The following is a 20,121-nucleotide window of genomic DNA, read 5'->3' as shown; positions in this document are numbered from 1 at the left end:
GCTGGATCGACTAAGAAACAAAGACATAAGGAAATGACTAAAACAAGAAATAATAATAGACAAAATCCAAGAATGAAGACTGTGATAGTTTGGCCATGTGACCAGAATGGGAACAGAAAGACTACCATCTAAAGCCCTGAATACAACGATAGAAGGTAAAACATCCAAAGGATGGTCCAGAATTAGATGGATAGACAAAATAAAAGAGGACCTGAAAACCAAATCACAACAACGACACCAAACTGGACAGAATTGTTCGGACTCTCCTGGGACGGTGGAAAGAGTTCATTCAGCCTCATCATCATCCACATAGATGATGGAAGAGAGAAGAAGATGTCACCTTTATCATCTCTAATTCCTTTTATGGTACTCAATCCTTTTTAATATTTTTGTAGAAAAAATTTTCATCGTCATCATCAAATTCCTGCCATGTACCCTCAAGGGGTGTACATGATATGATAGTACTACATGAAAAATTTACATCATTATTAACTTCCTATCAACAATTTTCCTCCAAACCAGTCTATTACCTGTCAAAACTCCAACATTATCAGAGCTCTTATATTTCTATCTTCTAAGGCACTTTTTACCACTTTTTACGTATCAATCCACCTATATCTTGGTCTTCCTCTGAGTCTTTTTCCTGTCAACCTGGCACAGAACACTTGTTTTGCCTAATCTATCCTTCTCTAATTCTGTTTAAGTGACCATACCACCTGAGATTAGCTCTGCTAATGCATTCCTGGATGCTGATAACGTCAAGTTCTTTCCTAATATCCTCGTTTTTAATATGATATTGCCATTGACACCATCTGTTCATGCCTCTATCTTATGGATCAGGAATCAGATCCATAAGTTAAAATGCCATCTTGTATACAGATAATTTAATGTTTTGACTGATTTCTTATTCCATATAAATTTATTCAGTTGAGTTCCTACATACCGGCTTTGTTAATTCTGTTGTCTATTTCCATATTTAATTTACCATCTTCACTAAATATTGTGCCTAAATTGCTGAAATGGTTTACTTGTTCTATACATTCTTCATTCACAATGCAGTTGATATTTTCAATGCTTCTGCCTATTTTCATTGTCTTTGACTTGTTATTGCTGGCCTTCATACCATATCTATTACAACTGTTATTCAATTTAGTCAGGGAATCTTGCAGACTTGTAGCAGATGATTTGTTTAGAAGTATAACATCATCTGCATAAAGCAAAGAGCTGAAATCAACATCTCCAATTTTGATATCAGGCTTAATATCACTTTCCTTCATAAAAATCCATATAAATAATGAATATGTGATCCATATAAATAATGAATAACAGAGGGAATAATGTACATCCCTGTCTGATACCAGATTTCACATTAAACCATCTTACTGTATTTTCTTCAATTCCGACTGCTGACTTACAACTCAAATAAAGACTAAGCATTGCTTGATGTAATGCCCCATTGACACCATATAACTGTAGCATTTTGAATAGCTTTTCTCTTGGTACCTTGTCATATGCCTTTTTCCAGGTCTACAAAAACGCAGATCTTTGTTATATTCCCTGATTTTTCAACTATTTGTCGTAAAGTGAAAATCTGAACCTGACAGCCTCTATTTGGCCTGAATCCAGCTTGTTCTTCACCACGCTTTTCTTCCACAATCCTTCTCAACCATTTTTCAAGTATACTTGCATAAATCTTACCAGGAATACTAAGTGCAGAAATACCTCTAATTCTCACATTGAGTTTTATTTCTCTTTTTATATATGGATACTGTGAGAGCTCCACTCCAATCATCTGGATTCATCTCTCTGTCCAGGCCTTGAGCATTTCTGGTCGAATATCATCTGCTCCTACTGCATTTCCACATTTCAGGCCTTTGATGTTTTTTCTACTTCAAGTATGGATATGTATTCCTGACTGCATGCCTGTTGAGTGTTTTTTACCACTGTGCTATCACTGCTTGTTTCATTTAACAATTTTTCGAAGTGATTACTTCATACTTCAAGCATATCTTTTTCTCCAGTTTTCATGTCACATTTATCATCTCTAATTCCTTTTACAGTACTCTTTCCTCCATTTCTGAGCTGCTTTGACAACCTCCAGAATATCTTGCCACTTCTTGATATTTTTATATGTTCTTACCAAAGTCTTCCCATGACTTTTGTTTAGCTAGATTTACATAGTGTTTAACTTTCTTATATTTTTCTCTGTATTCTCTAAGAGCACAAGCAGACTTATTTGCCAGAACTTTTGATATACTTTCTTCTTTTTCCTTCACTGCCTCTTTAACTTCCTGTGTTCATCATGGAGTTCTGATTTTTCTATCCTTACAGACAACCTCTTTACATGCCTCTCGGACTGAATCAATCAGTATTTTCTTCAGGGCTTGCCACTGAATCTCCAAGGTTTGGTTTCTGTTCTCAAACTCTTTCATTTTTTCTTCGATCATGTTTGTGTATTTTAGTCTACAGTTCACATCTGAGAGCTACTCCACTTTTATTCGCTTTATAACTTTCTTACATGTTATTCTTTTCAATATGAAATTCAAATTTTATCCTGCTCAAGACTAAATGGTGATCACTTCCAATTTCAAATCCTCTATACACTCTAGTGTCCTGCACCAAAGAGAAAACATCACTATCAACAATAACATAATCAATGAGACTTTTCTTATTCCTTGACTCTTCTCTCCATGTGAATTTGTGCACATTTTTATGTTTGAACATGGTGTTAGTAATAACCAGTCCATGTCCTGAGCAGAAATCCAACAGGTATTTGATATTATTATTAACTTTACTCTTTTCTCCAAATTTTCCCAAAATATTTTTGTATGTCTCACAATCATTTCCTACTCTGCTATTTAGATCCCCAACAAGGACCAACTTTTCATTTTTCATTGTGTCAGTTGCTTTCTCTAAAGCCTCAAAAAATTCCTCCTTCTACCTTAGTAGAACTTTCTGTGGAACCATGGGCTCACATAAGTCTCACTGTCCAGTTCCCCATTCTGATATTTGCCCACATTACTCTACTTGAGATTGCCTGCCATTCAAGAAGATTAGCCTCATATTTAGTCTTGAATACTATGACTACTCCTTCTTGATTTTCATTGCCTGAATATAACATTTTGTATTTATTGCTCAGAAAGATTTCACCAGTTTTTGTTTCAGTCACCCCTATTATGTCGATCTGATACTTATTCAATTCCTCAGCTAGCTTCATTTCTTTGCCATTCAGTGTTATCAAATAGTACTGATCTTGAACTCTGATGATGTTGAGGTGTTTTTTAGGATTTGTTCCAGTAGCTGATTTTTCACTGTTTGCCTTGGTTCTCCAGCAAAAACAACAGAGGCATTGTTTAACCGGGCAACACCCTAGCCATCATGAAATTCTGTCATGTTGTACCATCATTTTATATTTTGGTTTAAACCATTAAGAATACAATTTGGTCAGCTAAATCCCAAATTGTCAGCCCATCCTCGTTCGTTCAGTATCCAGGTAGATACCTAACGGTGCACCACGAGAAGGTGAGGATTTGACATTAGATCAGAAGCTTTGGTCAGTTCTCCACATTCTTTTAAAGACTATATGGAGGTCTCCTCTCAGTTATACGGCTTTGACCCTTAAGCACCCCAAAAAAATTTTCTGTTTATTTTTTTTTTAATAAATAGAATATTTTGGTTTAAAATTATTTTGGCATATGAGTTTAAGTGACAATTTTCTGAAAAAAAAAAAACAGCTGAGAAAAATAAATGATTATTTACATTAATTATTTGTACATCAAGCTACATAATGAATAATGATTACATGATGATCTGGTTATCATAGTGTCACCATAGAATAAAATTTTGCTATTATTAATATTATTATTATTACGTGATACCTCCAGGGAGTCCAACGACTCATCGAGGGAGGACACCTACTCTACATCTCTCTGTCTCCACCACTCAATCTACTAACTACAACTAACCTCAACTGTGCCATCTACCACCACCACTAGTATTTCCACAGAAGATCACAAACATCCATGCCCATGGCGGGATTTGAACCCATAGCCCTTTGGCTGGATAGCGGATATGCTAACCGCTCATCCAACCAGGCTGGCAAAATTTTATATTAAACTAAATATGCAAAATTTTATATTAAACTAAATAAAATATGAATTTTACATTTAAAGAGTTAATGGTATCTTTTGTTATTGCATTAACTCTTTCAATTTGCCATGATAATATTGTCTTTTCATTTAAATAGCTTAATAAGAAAAAAAGAAATATTACAGGGGTATAAAAAAAGTCAGTTTGGAAGGGGGTATATGATTTCCTAGCTAAGCAGTTACATTTGTCGACATTTCCATTCACTTTTTATATGTGATTTCCTAGCTATGCAATTACATTTGTTAACATTTCCATTCACTTTTTATGTTACTTTTAGATTTGAATATTTCTGGTATTCAATAATAAATTTAGTTTAATCCTTTATCCAAGTGTAAGCAAACAAAGTTTGCACCTGAAAATATCTTCAGGACTGAGGTAAGGTGGTGCAACACCAGGCAACTCCTGCAAAGGTGGACCAAGCTCTCATCACTCCTTGTCTTGGTATCTCCCATAATGCAAAGCACATCTCCTTGCAGACATGTATTCTGCTATGCATTAAGGGAAGGGCCACTACCTAGACTGGTTTCAACCTTTATTGAGGTCTCGTCAGTGGGAGGCAGACCCAAACGTGGAGATACTAAGGCAGAAGCAATAGGAGAAGTCATATTTACCCATTTTTTGCCAACAGGTGTACCAACTTATTATTGAATTACTCTGGATTTAGAGAAAGATGTTGGAAGTTTATTTTGTACTTGGTTAGACTATAATAAATTTAGTTTAATCCTTTATCCAAGTGTAAGCAAACAAAGCTTGTGCCTGAAAATATCTTAGGACTGAGGTAAGGTGCACTGACGAGACCTCAATAAAGATCAAAACCGGTCTGGGTAGTGGCCCTTCCCTTAATGCATAGCAGTATACATGTCCGCAAGGAGATGTGCTTTGTATTATGGGAGATACTGAGACAAGGAGCGATGAGAGCTTGGTCCACCTTTGCATGGAGTTGCCTGGTGTTGCATCACCTTACCTCAGTCCTGAAGATATTTTCAGGTGCAAACTTTGTTTGCTTACACTTGGATAAAGGATTAAACTAAATTTATTATAGTCTAATCACGTGCAAAATAAACTTCCAACATCTTTCTCTAAATCCAGAGTAATTCAATAATAAGGTGGTACACCTGTTGGCAACTCGTATGGGTAAATATGACCTCTCCTATTGCTTCTGCCTTAGTATCTCGAGGGCGCTGGTGCATAATGGCGGTTGCCAAGTGTTTATATATGTGATCAGTGATTTAAATAGTTGTTATGAATAATTCGGAGTGTTGATTCAGATTTTTGATATAAGCGGAAAGCGAAGGTAATCAAGTAGCTGACGATTATGTTGTTAATTAGTGATTGCGTTCTCGCTATAGTCCTTTAGTGTTATATTTTGTGTTTATACACTATACGGAAATCCTTGAGATCCAGCTCAGGTAAGCAATAAGCATATATTTGAATATTTCGAACATGACCAGTTTAAGTCCCGATGACTTTATCCAATCGTTCGATAAGAAGCTAGCGCTCGACCTCCTCAAAAAACTGTTGAAGAAATTTGAGGTAGAGTGGCCAGGGTTTCTAAACCTATATTCAGCGACAGACGACTCCACAGACGGGGACAACTCAACATCAGGGGAAGAAGGGAAGATGAACCTGATAATCTCTGCTCCCACTCCAAAACATGATACAGAAACCCATGCACGGAAAAAACGTAAAACAGCGGAGACTCATGTAAACGAGGGGATGGAAGAAGATGCCTCCAACACTGACCTCCCCACGCCCAACAACGAAAAAGTTCCCCCAATTTCTACGGGAAAAAGAACGTTGGATGGCCCTTAGGCCTATTATGCAAAACCACCAAATTGCCTATTCTTGGGCAAAAAACGTAGACGACGGAGTTAAAATCCAGCCTACCACAGTAAGCGACTACAGACTCTAAGACCTGCAGACAATCCAAAACTGAGAGGCTACACACTATACAGAAACGACCGACTGGACTACAGAGGTGGTGGTACAGCCATATTTATCAGGAACTGCATCAGGCACAATGGAATACTCACCCCCCCCAACCTCCAACCTAGAACTCACCGGTGTCGAAGTCCACACAAATTCAACTGGAAGACTTAAAATCTACACCGCCTACAACTCCCCTGCTAAGACCTTGCTATTTTCTGACTTGGATGCTGTACTAGGCACAATGAATCCCTCATCGTCACTGGGGACTTAAACTCCAAACATCCCTCCTGGAACAGCAGAACCACAAATAAAAATGGCCGTATCCTCTTCAGTTACACAGGATTAAACAACGCTGTCGTAACAGGACCCATTGAACCAACCCACCACAGCCCAACTGGCACAGCCGACATCTTAGACATCACCATTCTACACAACATCAAATACCAGCACAGCATTCAAGCACTGAACGAATTATCATCAGACCACAACCCAATCCTACTTCACTTAGGGAACAAAGATCAGTCACCTCCCCCCCCAAACCTCCATCATCTGGGAGAAACTCAAGAAAGTGCTACCAGAACACATTGGTCCGGTTCCCCATATAAAAGCCGAGGAAGAAATAGACACGGCAATAAAGAACCTCACCAATCAAATCAATAAAGCCATAACAGCAGCCGCAGTATTCACGATTACCCACAAACAAAATCGTCTCCTGGAAGAAATCATGGACTTAATAAGGGAAAAAAACAGACAAAGAAAAAGATATCACAACGCTCGTGCTCCCCAGGACAAAACAGCCCTCGACAGATTAAACAAATCTGTCCGAGAAGCTCTTCAGAACCACAGGAACCAATAATGGGACAACAAGCTCACCTCCATCTCCATAGCAGATCATTCTATATGGAAATTCCTAAACAACCTCAGGATCAAGCGCAAATCCCTCCACCCCTCTGCAAGCAGAACAGCACCTTGTATACACAGATGCTGACAAAGCCGAAGCCATAGCAAGAAACCTAGAGAAACAATGCAGTCCTGCATATGATAACCTAAACATCAGCCACGTATACAAGATCCATCGTAAAGTCAGGTTCACAGTAAATCGTCCCGATGTCAATCCAAGTCCTATAATGCCTACCTCACCTACCGAAATAATCGGCATCATCAACCATCTCAAGATCAAAAATGCCCCAGGTCCGGATGGCATCACTAACCAAGTCATCAAGGCACTACCATGCAAAGCCATAGCAAATCTGGCAAACATCATAAACTCCATCCTCAAATGGCAGCACTTCGCCCAGTCATGGAAAATAGCTGACATCATCCCAATTCACAAACCAGGCAAAGACCCATACCTACCTGAAAATTACCGTCCCATCAGCCTGCTATCCAATTTAGGGAAAATAGCTGAGAAAATCATCCTCATCAGACTCCAAGATCATGTCAACCAATTAAATATCATTCCAGAAGAACAATTCGGCTTCCGTCAAAATCACAGCACGACCTCAAATCCATAGACTGGTAGAATACATCACCACAGGATTCAATTGGAATCAACACACTGGAGCTGTCTTCCTAGGCATCTCAAAGGCCTTCGATAAGATCTGGCACCAAGGCCTCCTCTACAAACTTATCATCACTAACCTTCCACTAAACATGATACACCTGATCAAATCATACCTCTCCAACAGGAGGATGCAAGTCAAAATCAATGAAACAGTCTCAACCCAACGGAAAATCCTCGCTGGAGTTCCTCAGGGATCACTGCTAGCCCCGATCCTGTTCAACATCTATATGGCAGACATCCCTCAAAATCCTCTCACATCCACCATCGCCCTTTATGCTGATGACACGGCAATTCTAGCCAGATCTCGTCAACCACTTCTCATCACCAAAAATCTACAAGACACCATCCTGAATCTAGAAAAATGGTTTAAAGACTGGCGACTACAATTAAACCCCCAGAAAAGTACAATGATACTCTTCACAAGAAGACAAGCATCCCCAAAGGAGACATCACCCTGTTCAACTCTAAAATTCCCTGGAAAACTGAAGCAAAATACCTAGGAATACTTCTCGATAAGCGATTATGCTTCAACAGCCACATCAAGAGCATATGCACCAAAGCTTCAAAAGTTATCGTCCAGCTATACCCCTTGATCAACAGACACAGAAAACTAAGCTCAACAAATAAAATACTACTGTATAAGACAGTGATCCATCCCACAGTCATATACGCCTCCCCAGCCTGGAGCCATACCTCCAAGACAAACATCCTCAAGCTACAAAGACTAAGAACAAATGCCTGCGAATGATTCTGGACGCCCCGTGGTTCATCAGGAACGCCCAGATCCACCGGGACATAAATATCCCCTACATCTCTCCACTACTACGCTCCCTAGCAGAAAAATTCTTTATGAAGACATCTATCCATCCAAACCAACTGATACAACAAGCCAGAAACTATGACGGTAATGACTACTGGAAACATAAAAGACCGAAAGCCATCCTAACACCCAACGACGAATAACCACTTCTGCCCACTCAGGGCGAGCTAAAATAGCTCACAAATCTCTCCCATCACTGCTCCCGAAACAGACAACAGGGAATATGAAAAGCGTCAAGCTTCACCCTCTGCGCCATATATGTCCTGCGTCCTGTCCTGCCTTAGTATCTCCATGTTTGGGTCTGCCTCCCACTGATGAGACCTCAATAAAGGTCGAAACCAGTCTAGATAGTGGCCCTTCCCTTAATGCATAGCAGTATACATTTCCGCAAGGAGATGTGCTTTGCATTATGGGAGATACTGAGACAAGGAGTGATGAGAGCTTGGTCCACCTTTGCACGGAGTTGCCTGATGTTGCACCACCTTATCTCAGTCCTGAAGATATTTTCAGGTGCACTTGTATAAAGGATTAAACTAAATTTATTATAGTCTAACCAAGTGCAAAATAAACTTCCAACATCTTTCTGGTATTCAAGTTTTTTTTTTATTGTTGTTGCTGTTTTTTTTTTTTTGTTTTTTTTTCTTTTCCAGGTATACATAGCGGCTTTTGCTGTATCTCTTTATAGTGCCTCTTATTATAGAGCTGGTCACAAACCTTTCAATCCATTACTGGGAGAAACATATGAATGCATAAGAGAGGACAAAGGCTTTAGATTTATTGCAGAACAGGTAATTTGTTTTTTCAGTTGCATAATTTTTTATTTCATTATATTATTTTAATTATTATTATTATTATCATCAAACCTCCATGCAGTCAAATGGTGCATCCTGGAGGTCCCACTAGCTCATTATACCATCTCTACATTCACCACACGTTCAGGCAATGCATTACAATCACCCACCACTCCCCATGTAAAAAACCTACTTGTCATCCCTCTCTGTTCACATCCTCCTTATACAGCTTCCAGGAATGGTCTCTTATTCTCCCATCCTCTTCCATTCTGTGGAAAAGGATGGGGGAATATTCCACATTAATCTGGTAATAACTTATTTCCAACTTATGTCTCAATCAAATCCTTGCCTAATTCTTTCTATTCTCTAGACTCTGCATTTTGCATTTCCTCAATGTTTCTTCATGCCCAACATTCTGGAGAAAAGAAACACACTTTAGGCAATCATCTCAAGATGCTTTCCAGTATCACTTCATCCATTTGAAAATCAAGTGAACAAATTTGTACACGTTAATCCATATATGATCTGATCAAGACCTTATATGATAGAACCATAATCTCCTTACTTCTACTCGTCAGTGTCTTCTGTATCATTGCCATTATATGTTGTGCTGCACTCAAAATGTTAACATGTGTTCCCTAAATTTCATTAAAATCTCTTAGAGGATGTGGAGGATGTGAGACATCTTCCGCATCCTCTAAGATATTCTCACCAATTGTATACATCCTATCTTTGCATCCCAAATTTTAAAACCTTACATTTGTAACATTAACCTGGTTATTCTGCTGACTTGGCCCATTCATCTAGTCTTTTTGAGTCCTCTTGTGAACCATAATATTCTATTCTGATTCTTAGTTCTTCCAAACTTGGCATGATCTGCAAACAACTATATGTCACCATTCAAACCATATCACTAACATAAAATTTAAACAGCAATGGCCTGAAACAAACCCTTCGGACGCACACTTCTAGTAACTTTCATCTTGATGATATTGCTCTCTCATGCACAGCTTACTGATACCTGTCAGACAGCCATCTCCAATCCAGCATGCTAATTTGTTATTCAGCCCTTTGTGTCAGTTTAATCACCAGCATGTCATGCAACAGTTTATCGAAGGCCTTTGCAGAATCTAAATATATCACTGTGTATGTGCAACTCCCTTGTCCAATGCATCTGTCAACTTGTTATAGTAAGATTGCTGAAACACAGTCTTCCTTTAGCTGTCCAGTTCTGAATCTTGGTCCTCGCTAACTTTCTAATCCTTTGACTACAGTTCCAGACACAATGATAGACTTACAATTCAAAGCCCTATTCTTACCTCCCTTATGATGTGAAACAGGTTTGTTCTCTTGCCACTCCTTTGAAGCTTTGCCCATTGTAAGATTAATGTTAAACAAGTATATCAGAGCTGTTGTTAACCCTATGGAACATTATCTCAAAAAATGCATGCTGATATATCATCAAGCTTTAGCCTTACTAACAATGTTTGCTCAATGCCCCATACGCTTCCTGTTCACTCATGGTTACTGCATTATTTTTCCTTCCCTCTGCACTCAAACTCTGCATGATGTCACTTTACAAATTGCTCATTTAATATCATGACTATATCCTTAGTTGTTATCATTCTATCATTTTCACCATATCATCCTTCCATAATCATTCTTCCTTCTACTGTACACATTTGAAAAGAACTCTGAAATTGTTTTGTAGCTTCATGCCTATCTAATCTCTTCATTTATTCATATCACACCTACCTTATTTATTCTCCTAATCCTTGGAATGCATCCAGACACTGGCTCTGCTAAATAGTTATTGAACAAGGACCTTACTGCTCGAGGCCTCCTTTCCATCCAATTCCACATTCTGTGATATAGATGCAAGCTGTTCTCCTGAGTTTGTCGTAATCACCAGCCTTCTACATATTCTCTCTTTCTCATAGAATGCCTCATATAACTGGCTGCCAATGTCATTACTTATGGTCACTATCATCAGCTGGGGGAGATAAAACATCCATTTAGAATAACATCCTGTGTGAGATGATCAAATCCCTTGATCCTTGCTTCTCTTCTGTTACATATTGTTAAATGTAGTTATCTCTCAAAAACTTGATAAATTCATTATCTTTGTCCCCAATTCAATATGCTGCAAGCAAGAAAAAACTGTACACGGCAAAATGATTTTAAGGATTGATGATGGTAAGGAGGTCACTGAATCAGTCGATATATTGAAGTTACTGAGCGCGCACTTTGCAAAAGTATATCATCCAGGTGGTGACATTGAAAAAATTAAGGAACCATTAGTTTATACGGGAATTGTGATGAATGAAGTGGAGGTGAATAGTCTATTACAGAACCTTAATGTGAATACATCTGTTGGATTGGATGGTATATATCGGCACGGGTCTTGCGTGAAGCGGCTAAGGAATTATCAGTGCCCTTGATCATGTTGTTTAATCTGAGTCTCGGGTCTGGTTTAGTCCCGAAGGTGTGGAAAGAGGGGAAAATAGTTTCACTGCATAAAGGAGGATCCAAGACTATGGTTGCAAATTACTGACTGATCAGCATATCAGGAGTCGTTGTCAAGGTCTTGGAGAAAGTAGTCAAGGGAAAAATACAGGAATGGATTGATGAAAATGAGATACTGTACAGGGGACAGCATGGCTTTGTGAAGGATAGATCATGTCTCAGTAATTTGCTCAAGTTTTATAACAAGGTGATGGCTGAACTGGATAAGGGATATGGGTTTACAGTGATACTGCTGGACGTGGCAAAGGTATTTGACAGGATACCACATGGAATTCTAATCCGTAAACTACAACATATGGGAATGGATAGATATAGGGTTGGTGAGATGGATAGGTGGGTGGTTGATGGAGAGATATCAAAGAGTAGTTTATTCAGGAGTAGAGTCCAAAAGACGGCCTGTGATTAGTGGTGTGCCGCAGGGTTCTGTTCTTGGACCACTGCTGTTTAATCTGTTCATTAACGATATAGGGAAAGATCTAAGTGGAACAGTTCATTTGTTTGCTGATGATGCAAAGTTCGGTAGGGCGATAGTGAATGCAGAAGATGTCAAAGTCCTGCAGGATGACTTAGATAGATTAGAGTTCTGGGCTAAGGAGAATGGATGTCAATTTAATGTGACAAAATGTAAGGTTATGCATTTTGGGGTGAAAAGATTAGCAACAGTATACCATATTGGTGGAACTGTACTCCAAGAGATTGATGAGGCCAGGGACTTGGGAGTGTTGGTGGATAGGGAGATGAAGTTTAGTGGGCACATTGCAAAAGTAGCTAAATCAGCTCATCAACTCACTTGGTTGTTGAAAAATACCTTGACGAGCAGAGACATGTAAGTTATTGTGCCTCTGTACCGAGCCTTGATAAGACCTCATCTCGACTACCGTGCCCAGATTTGGTCACCTCGGTTCCTTCTTGATGGGGAGGAGGTGGAGAGGATCCAGAGGCGAGTGACTAAGATGATAGCAGGTCTATGGAATGAACCATATGAGAACAGGTTGAAGATTTGTGGGTTGCAGAAACTAGTTGATAGGCGAAAAAGGGGAGATATGATTGAGACATTCAAATTGCGAAAGGGATTCTATAGGATTAATTCAGAGGATATTTTTGAGATCAGGACTGGTGGTGGGAGAACTAGGGGACACCTATGGAAGCTGGGCAAGAGTGTGGTTAGCAGGGGTGTTAGAGCTTGGTTCTTTACTTTTAGAGTGTTAAATGAGTGGAATAAGCTGCCAGTGTCTGTTGTGGGTGCTATGACGGTGAGCGAGTTCAAGGCAAGGTATGATAAATAATGTGAGAATGTCGTATAGTTGTGTGGACATGATGTTTAGGGCCTCCCTCGATGAGTCTAAGGACTCCCTGGAGTTGCCCGAAATAATAATAATAATAATGCCATCTTTACATTCAAATCTATTTAAAATCACCCTTTACAAATTTGCCAGACTTCTGGATAAAATTGAGGAATCTCAGAGAGGATTCTGGTGCACCATCCTAAATATCTGAGCAATATTTCATCATTGAGCAGATTTGGAATTTATATAGAGTTAGCAGCTGTGGAGATGTGAAGTATTGCTGTGTGTGAAAAAAAGTATGCCAAGTTTTTTGGCAGCTGCAGAAGATATGATTGAAATGTGCTTGTGCCAGGAAAGGTTGGAGATATAGATCAGTCCAAGAAGATATATCTGATTGTGTTCGAATAACTGGGTATTAGTGAAAGTTGGGGAATGGAGAGCTCTCTTCTGAGAGATCATAGAGAACTGAATGTTGGCAGCATTGAAGTCTACAATGTTCCCCTTGTCCTATTTGGATATAGTAGCTAGAAGTTCAGAGTTCAAGGCATTGGTCGTGGTGGATCTTGAGAACACTAGCAATAGAACACTACAAGGTTTGTCACATGAAAAGAAGGAATGTACTGTCATTGGCAAAGCTATGGATAGAATTTGAAGCCTGTGAGAGCAGATCATTTATATACAAGAGGAAGAGAGTGGGTGAAAGTACAATATCCTGAGGTACTCCTGCATTGGTGAGAAAATCTGAGGAAAGGAAACCATCCACCAAGATCTGTAGTGAGTGACCAGTGAAAAAGTTAGCAGTCCAGTTGCTGAGAGTGGAAGGTAGGCTGTACAGCTGAAATGCTTTGTATCCTTGTGTGATTCTTCTATTTATTTCTTTTTTTTATCTTATTTTTCCTTAAAGCTAATTAAGAGTCCAAGGTAAATACATATGTAGAATAGAAATCGAAGAATATACAAATTTTGAATCTGTGTGGTACGAAGTTAAATTTTAAAGGCGATTATCCATTTAAATTCTATCACGCACAATGCCCGTCAATACTGCAAAACTGAAGTTGAAGATATCCAGACAACTGAATAGATTCTCTTTCTTCTTCTTCTCTCTTCCATCATCTATTTGGATGATGATGAGGCAGAATGAACTCTTTCCACTTCTGTCTGTCCCAGGAGAGTCCGAACGATTCTGTCCAGTTTGGTGTCGCTTGTTGTGATTTGGTTTTCAGGTCCACTTTTATTTTGTCTATCCATCTAATTCTGGGCCATCCTTTGGATCTTTTTCCTTCCGTTGTTGTATTCAGGGCTTTAGATAGTAGTCTTTCTGGTCACATGGCCAAACCATCGCAGTCTTCTTTCTTGGATTTTGTTTATTATTGTTAGATTAGCCCTTTTAAAATGCTGCCAGGATAATAACATTATCGTGAATTGTGTGAAATTGAAACACAGTTCATGTTTTACTTCAAAAAAAGACTCTCCACATTTACAGATGCACTAGCTTTGCTCTTTTATGGAACAGATTGCTTCCACTCGCATTCTCCTGACCGACACTAACAAAGCTATCTATGCATTAGAAGAGGAACTTGACGTGACACTGAACATCAGTCTTTGGACAATCCTTTCCAATGTCTCAACTGATTTATTTCACTTGCTTGTGGTGCTTAAAGTTATTTTCAGTCTTCAGTTTACTGTGAAGTTAAATGAACGTGTTTCTAAAGTGTTGAAACATGGATAATTAAGAAGAAAAGTAACATGGAGCCAGAGCCAATTGCTTCTACATCTGCGACTACGTCATCATTGATGAACTGTACAAGTGTTAAATTGGTTATGTCACTCTTTGTGTTTATCATCATCATCATCATCAAATTCCTGCCATGTACCCTCAATGGGTGTACAGGATATGATAGTACTACATGAAAAATTTACATCATTACTAACTTCCTATCTACAATTTTCCTCCAAATCAGTCTGTTACTTGTCAAGACTCCAACATTATCAGATCTTATATTTCTTTCGTCTAAGGCACTTTGTACCGTATCAATCCACCTATATCTTGGTCTTCTTTTGGGTCATTTTCCTGCCAACCTGGCAGAGAAAACTTGTTTTGCTAATCTTTCCTCGCCCATTCTGTTTAAGTGACCATACCTCTGCTAACGCATTCCTGGATGCTGATAACGTCACGTTCTTTCCTAATATCCTTGTTCTTAATATGATATTGCCATTGATGCCATCTGTTCATGCCTCTAATCTTTCTCAGGACTCTCATATCTGCAGTCTCTAGTATTTGGTCAAGTGTTTTACTTCTGACCCAGCTTTCAGATCCATAAGTTAAAACTGGTTTAAACACTGTCTTGTATACAGCTAATTTAGTGTTCCGACTAATTTCTCTCTTATTCCATATGAACTGATTCAGTTGACTTCCTACCATACCAGCTTTGTTGATTCTGTTGTCTATTTCCATATTTAATTTACCATCTTCACTAAAAATCATGCCTAAGTAGCTGAAATGTTTTACTTGTTCCACAGGTTCTCCGTTCACAATGCAGTTGACATTTTCAATGATTCTGCCTATTTTCATTGTCTTTGTCTTTTTATTGCTGACCTGCATACCATATTATTACTATTCAAGGTAATATTATTATTATTATTACATTACTATATTATTACATATTAATACCATATTATTACATTACTAAATCACTTAAGGAATTGACAACGTAGATAAGAATATAAATTAAATTACACTTTAATAAATATTTCCGATATTTCGGAAATGCCACATTGCCATTTTTAAAAGGAACTTACAAAAAAGGCACGTGCACGTAGCACTACAACACACCAAGCCTCCCAAATTTGGGGCAGTCTCATACAACCAAATTTGTTCAGGTTTGGAGAGTTTCTTAGGGCTGAGGCTGATTCCATGAATAGTCTTTCGAATTTGTATTTGCTACGGTGTATTACTGTAGCTTTCTTTCGCCGTATTCTGTGGCATGTATCCAAAGCATGGTCTGCAAGACCAGAGTGGCTGTACTTGTGAAACCGGATGTAGTCCTTGTGTTCCGAAATTCTGATATTTGTTGTCCTGCCTGTTTGGCCAAAGTAAGACAGTTTACAGCTGCAAGGGACCTGGTATACACCAGGTAGGTCTAGGAGAAGTGGTTGGTCTTTAGTGGAGCAGATAAGGGATGCCAATTTTCTGTGTGGTCTGTAACAGGAGGTCGTCATGTTTTTTTTTTTAATTTTGGTAATTTTTTCCGAGGTGCCTCGGATGTAGAGAATGGTGATGGATTTAGAGTAATCCTTGCTGTGAAGGGGGGGGGGGGGTTGTGGTTTGTTGGTTTCAATATTTTTTTGGATTTTTTTTAAGGGGGGGGGGTAGCCATTGGCTGAGAAAGTGTTGAGGATGTGATTTACTTCAGTGTTTAGGGCCTTGTCATTAGAACAGATTAGTTTAGCCCTGTTGTATCGTGTTTTCACCACTCCATATTGTTGTGAGGGGGGAGGGGATTGTTGGTGAATGTACCTGCCTGTATGGGTGGGTTTTCTATAAACTGAGAAAACCAAGGTTCCATCAGGCTGGTGGGTGCCTAGTCTAGGTGAATAGGAAAAGGAGGCTGTTTTCCTCTTTTTCCATAGTGAACTTGATTCTGGGGTGTTGGTTGTTTAAGTATGTTAAGAAGGAGAGGAGTGTATCAGAGCCATGTGGCCAAATAGCGAACTCATCATCAATGTAGTGAAGCCATATGGTTGGTTTTTGTGGGGCAGAGGCTAAGGCTGTTTTCTTCAAAGGTCTCCATAAAGAAATTGGCCAAGGGCAGAGAGAGTGATGAACCCATGGCTGTGCCCCCTATTTGTTTGTAGAACGAAATAGCCTGAGTTCATTGTGAACTGAAATAAGGCTGAGATATCGGGAGAAAATTTAGCTTGGATTAGCTCTAAAGTTTCCTTGAGTGGGGCATTTGTGAATAAGGAGGAGACGTCAAAGCTGACCATTATGACAGTATGTTGGAGTGTAAGGTTTTCTATGCTGGCTTTGAAGTGGGCTGAGTTTTTTATGTGTGATGGTGTGTTGCCAGTATAGTGTGTGAGCGCTTTGGCCAAATGTTTAGCTAATTTGTATGTGGGGGAATCAAATCGGCAACAGTATAAGACTGGATGTAGCTTGTGTCCTCTCCAAAGCAAGACCACCAAAAACCAACATACCCAACAAGGAATATAAAGCTCTGCAGGAAATGGAATAATAAAGAAATAGTTATCACCAACGCAGATAAGGGAAATGCAACTGTGGTACTTAACCAAAAGGACTACACAGGTAAGCTTGATGCTCTTCTATTAGATCGGACTACTTACCTCCCTATCGAATACAATTCTACCAACTCACAAATCAGAAAACTTTACCGGCTCCTTAAGAAAGTCACTTCTTGGCCTGTAGAAGTTACTAACAGATTAAAACTGTTTAACTCTATACCCCCCCCCCATATTTATGGACTCCCAAAAATACATAAAGAAAATGTGCCATTATGTCCCATAGTGGATGGCATATTTTCCTCCACATACAAATCCGAAATCGAAATACTTACGCCAAACTTGATTATGATCCTACAAAAAGACAGCTCAAGAAACTGAACAAGTTACTTGATGAAACCACTTCCTTATATGAAGAAACAATAAAAAAACTTGGGACATACCATGCTAGACTTCCTAGAATATACGGTTTACCTAAGCTTCATAGGAATAACATTCCACTCAGACCCTTCGTGGATTCTATTAGCAGCCCGATGTACAAGTTATCAAGATTTTTATCTAACCTTCTCCATCCTCACATAGGCCACTCAGCCTCATCAATTAAAAATTCCACAGAGTTTCATGCAAAAATAAAAGACATTCAACTATTGGAAACTGACATGCTAATTAGCCTCGATATTGTCTCCCTCTTCGCTAACGTTTCCCGTAAGGAAATGGGAGACTTGTTAACTCAAAAATTTCTGTCTGATATTGTTGAATTATTGAAATTTGTTATTGCATCTGGTTACTTCCCTTAGAAAGAAAAAAATTTATAAGCAAGAGGAAGGAACAGCAATGGGGTCTCCCTTATCGCCAAACTTAGCAAACCTGTTTCTAGAATACCTTGAAGAAAAAAATTTTCTCCCAAACCAAAAATTTGGCTATGATGTGTCGATGACGTCTTTGCTATCTGGGGTCATTCCAAACAAGAATTACACCTGTTTCTAGATAAAATAAACCTTCTTTGCCCTCGCATCAAATTTACACTAGAAAAAGAATCTCCACAGGGTATCTCTTTTCTGGATTTACACATCCAAAGAAAAGAAGATGGTTCCATCTCCACTTCTGTCTATTGAAAGCCGTCATTTTCAGGTCGCTACATTCACAATTCTTCTGCTCATCATCCATCTCAAAAATTTGGCATCATTAAATCAATAGTAACCAGATCGCACAGATTCTGCTCCTCTGAAGAATCTCTAAACCAAGAATTGGAAATAATCAAAAATGCAACCATATTAAATGGATACAATCTTAAAATAACTCAAAAATCATCAGTCACTTCCCCACACATCAACCTAGACAAGAACAAGCCCATAGGATTCCCATACCTTATGTCAAAGGCATTTCTGAACGTCTTTCAAAAATTATGAAGAAATACAAACTTGCTACTACCTACAAACCCATCAACCAGATCTATAACTTGTTACCTTCTCCTAAAGACAAACTCTCACCTCTGATGCTACCTGGCATGTACGAGGTTCCATGCTCCTGCAAGTTGTCTTACTTTGGACAGACAGGTAGATCTGTTCAGAAACGCATTTCGGAACATCAAGACCATATCCATCTTATCAAACAGCAGAAATCTGGCCTCGCTCAACACGGTATTGAAAACCCAAACCATAGGATCCATTGGGAAAAGATCAAACTTTTACATAGATCTTTATATAAACATGAACGCTTATATAAAGAAAGTGCTGAAGCTCTACTTCACAGACCAAATCTAAATCGTAATGACGTTCTTGCTATTTCTAAAATATGGGAAATTGTAATACAAAATTGTGTTAAATAATTTCTTTATATATGTTAATTTATTTTAATGTAATTTTTTTTTCCTCCAGTTATATTTTAATTTAATTCTATAACACCCTACTGCATGCATATTGGGATTCCATTGTAGTCATGCACACTAACTGTATGCTATTCCTAGTATTGTTTGAATTAACTGTACTGACGATGTCCTAAGATACGTAGAATCAAATATTTACTTATTAAAACTTATTATTGTAGTTATTACGTGTGTCTGTTTAGTCATGAATTCTCCACAGGTTTCATTGTATAATAAAGATGGTTAAGATGATTATGGTTATATTAGGAAGATGGTTTGATGTAAAATCAGTGGAAAGACAAGGATGCACGTTATCTCCACTCCTATTCCTCATTTATATGAATGACATTATGAAAACATGAAAGAAAGTGGCATCTCATCTTCTTTACCTTCTTTTACCTTGCAGTGTAGAGGGTTTATTAATCATTGGACCTCAAACCATTCATAAGATAAGGTGGTCAGCCCTGCACCTCGGTGTATCTTATGTCCGTAGTGTTGAGTTCTCAAGGCTGGTTTGCCTGCTTGTGGGATGAAAAACCTCAGGATAAACTGGGGAATAAACCCTACTGTCCACTCCCAAGACCTGCTAACTTGGCTATGACTGAGGAAGATCTTTCAGCTCCTCATGTCACTGACGGGAATCGAACCTAGGACACTCCTTCCCCAGGTATATGGTTGCAAAGTGCACAGCCAGTAGGCTAACCGCATGGACAAGAAAGTGGCATTAGGCCTAATATAAGAAGTGGTGATGTCCAACTTAGCTCTTTGCTTTATGCAGATGATGTTGTACTCCTAAACACATCTAGTGCAAGTCTCCAGGATTCTTTAACTAAATTGAATAACAGCTGTAACAAATTTGGCATTTAAATCACCAATAAAAAGACCAAAACTATGAAAATAGGCAGGAACATAGAAAACTTCAGCTGCATTATCAATGGAGATCCTATAGAACA

The 20,121-nt window shown here is 38.7% G+C and overlaps 1 protein-coding gene across 5 annotated transcripts in view; it reads left to right on the top strand.

Annotated features, from left to right (window-relative positions):
• The window catches only part of LOC150109624 (oxysterol-binding protein-related protein 6-like), a 695,026-nt gene that overhangs the window by 523,674 nt on the left and 151,231 nt on the right, over positions 1–20,121 (top strand). For all 5 annotated transcript variants that reach the window (XM_090409290.1, XM_090409281.1, XM_090409257.1 and 2 more), the window contains one exon: positions 9,113–9,250. In XM_090409290.1, coding sequence (XP_090265416.1) covers positions 9,113–9,250 — 138 coding nt within the window. The remainder of the gene's footprint in view (positions 1–9,112; positions 9,251–20,121) is intronic.

The sequence above is a fragment of the Typopeltis vanoorti genome, chromosome 2 (genome assembly GCF_054136105.1).
Source record: "Typopeltis vanoorti isolate ZY-2024b chromosome 2, IOZ_Tvanoo_1.0, whole genome shotgun sequence".
Taxonomy (NCBI): domain Eukaryota; kingdom Metazoa; phylum Arthropoda; class Arachnida; order Uropygi; family Thelyphonidae; genus Typopeltis; species Typopeltis vanoorti.
Note: the sequence above shows the minus strand (reverse complement) of the source record. Positions and strands in the feature narration are given on the sequence as shown.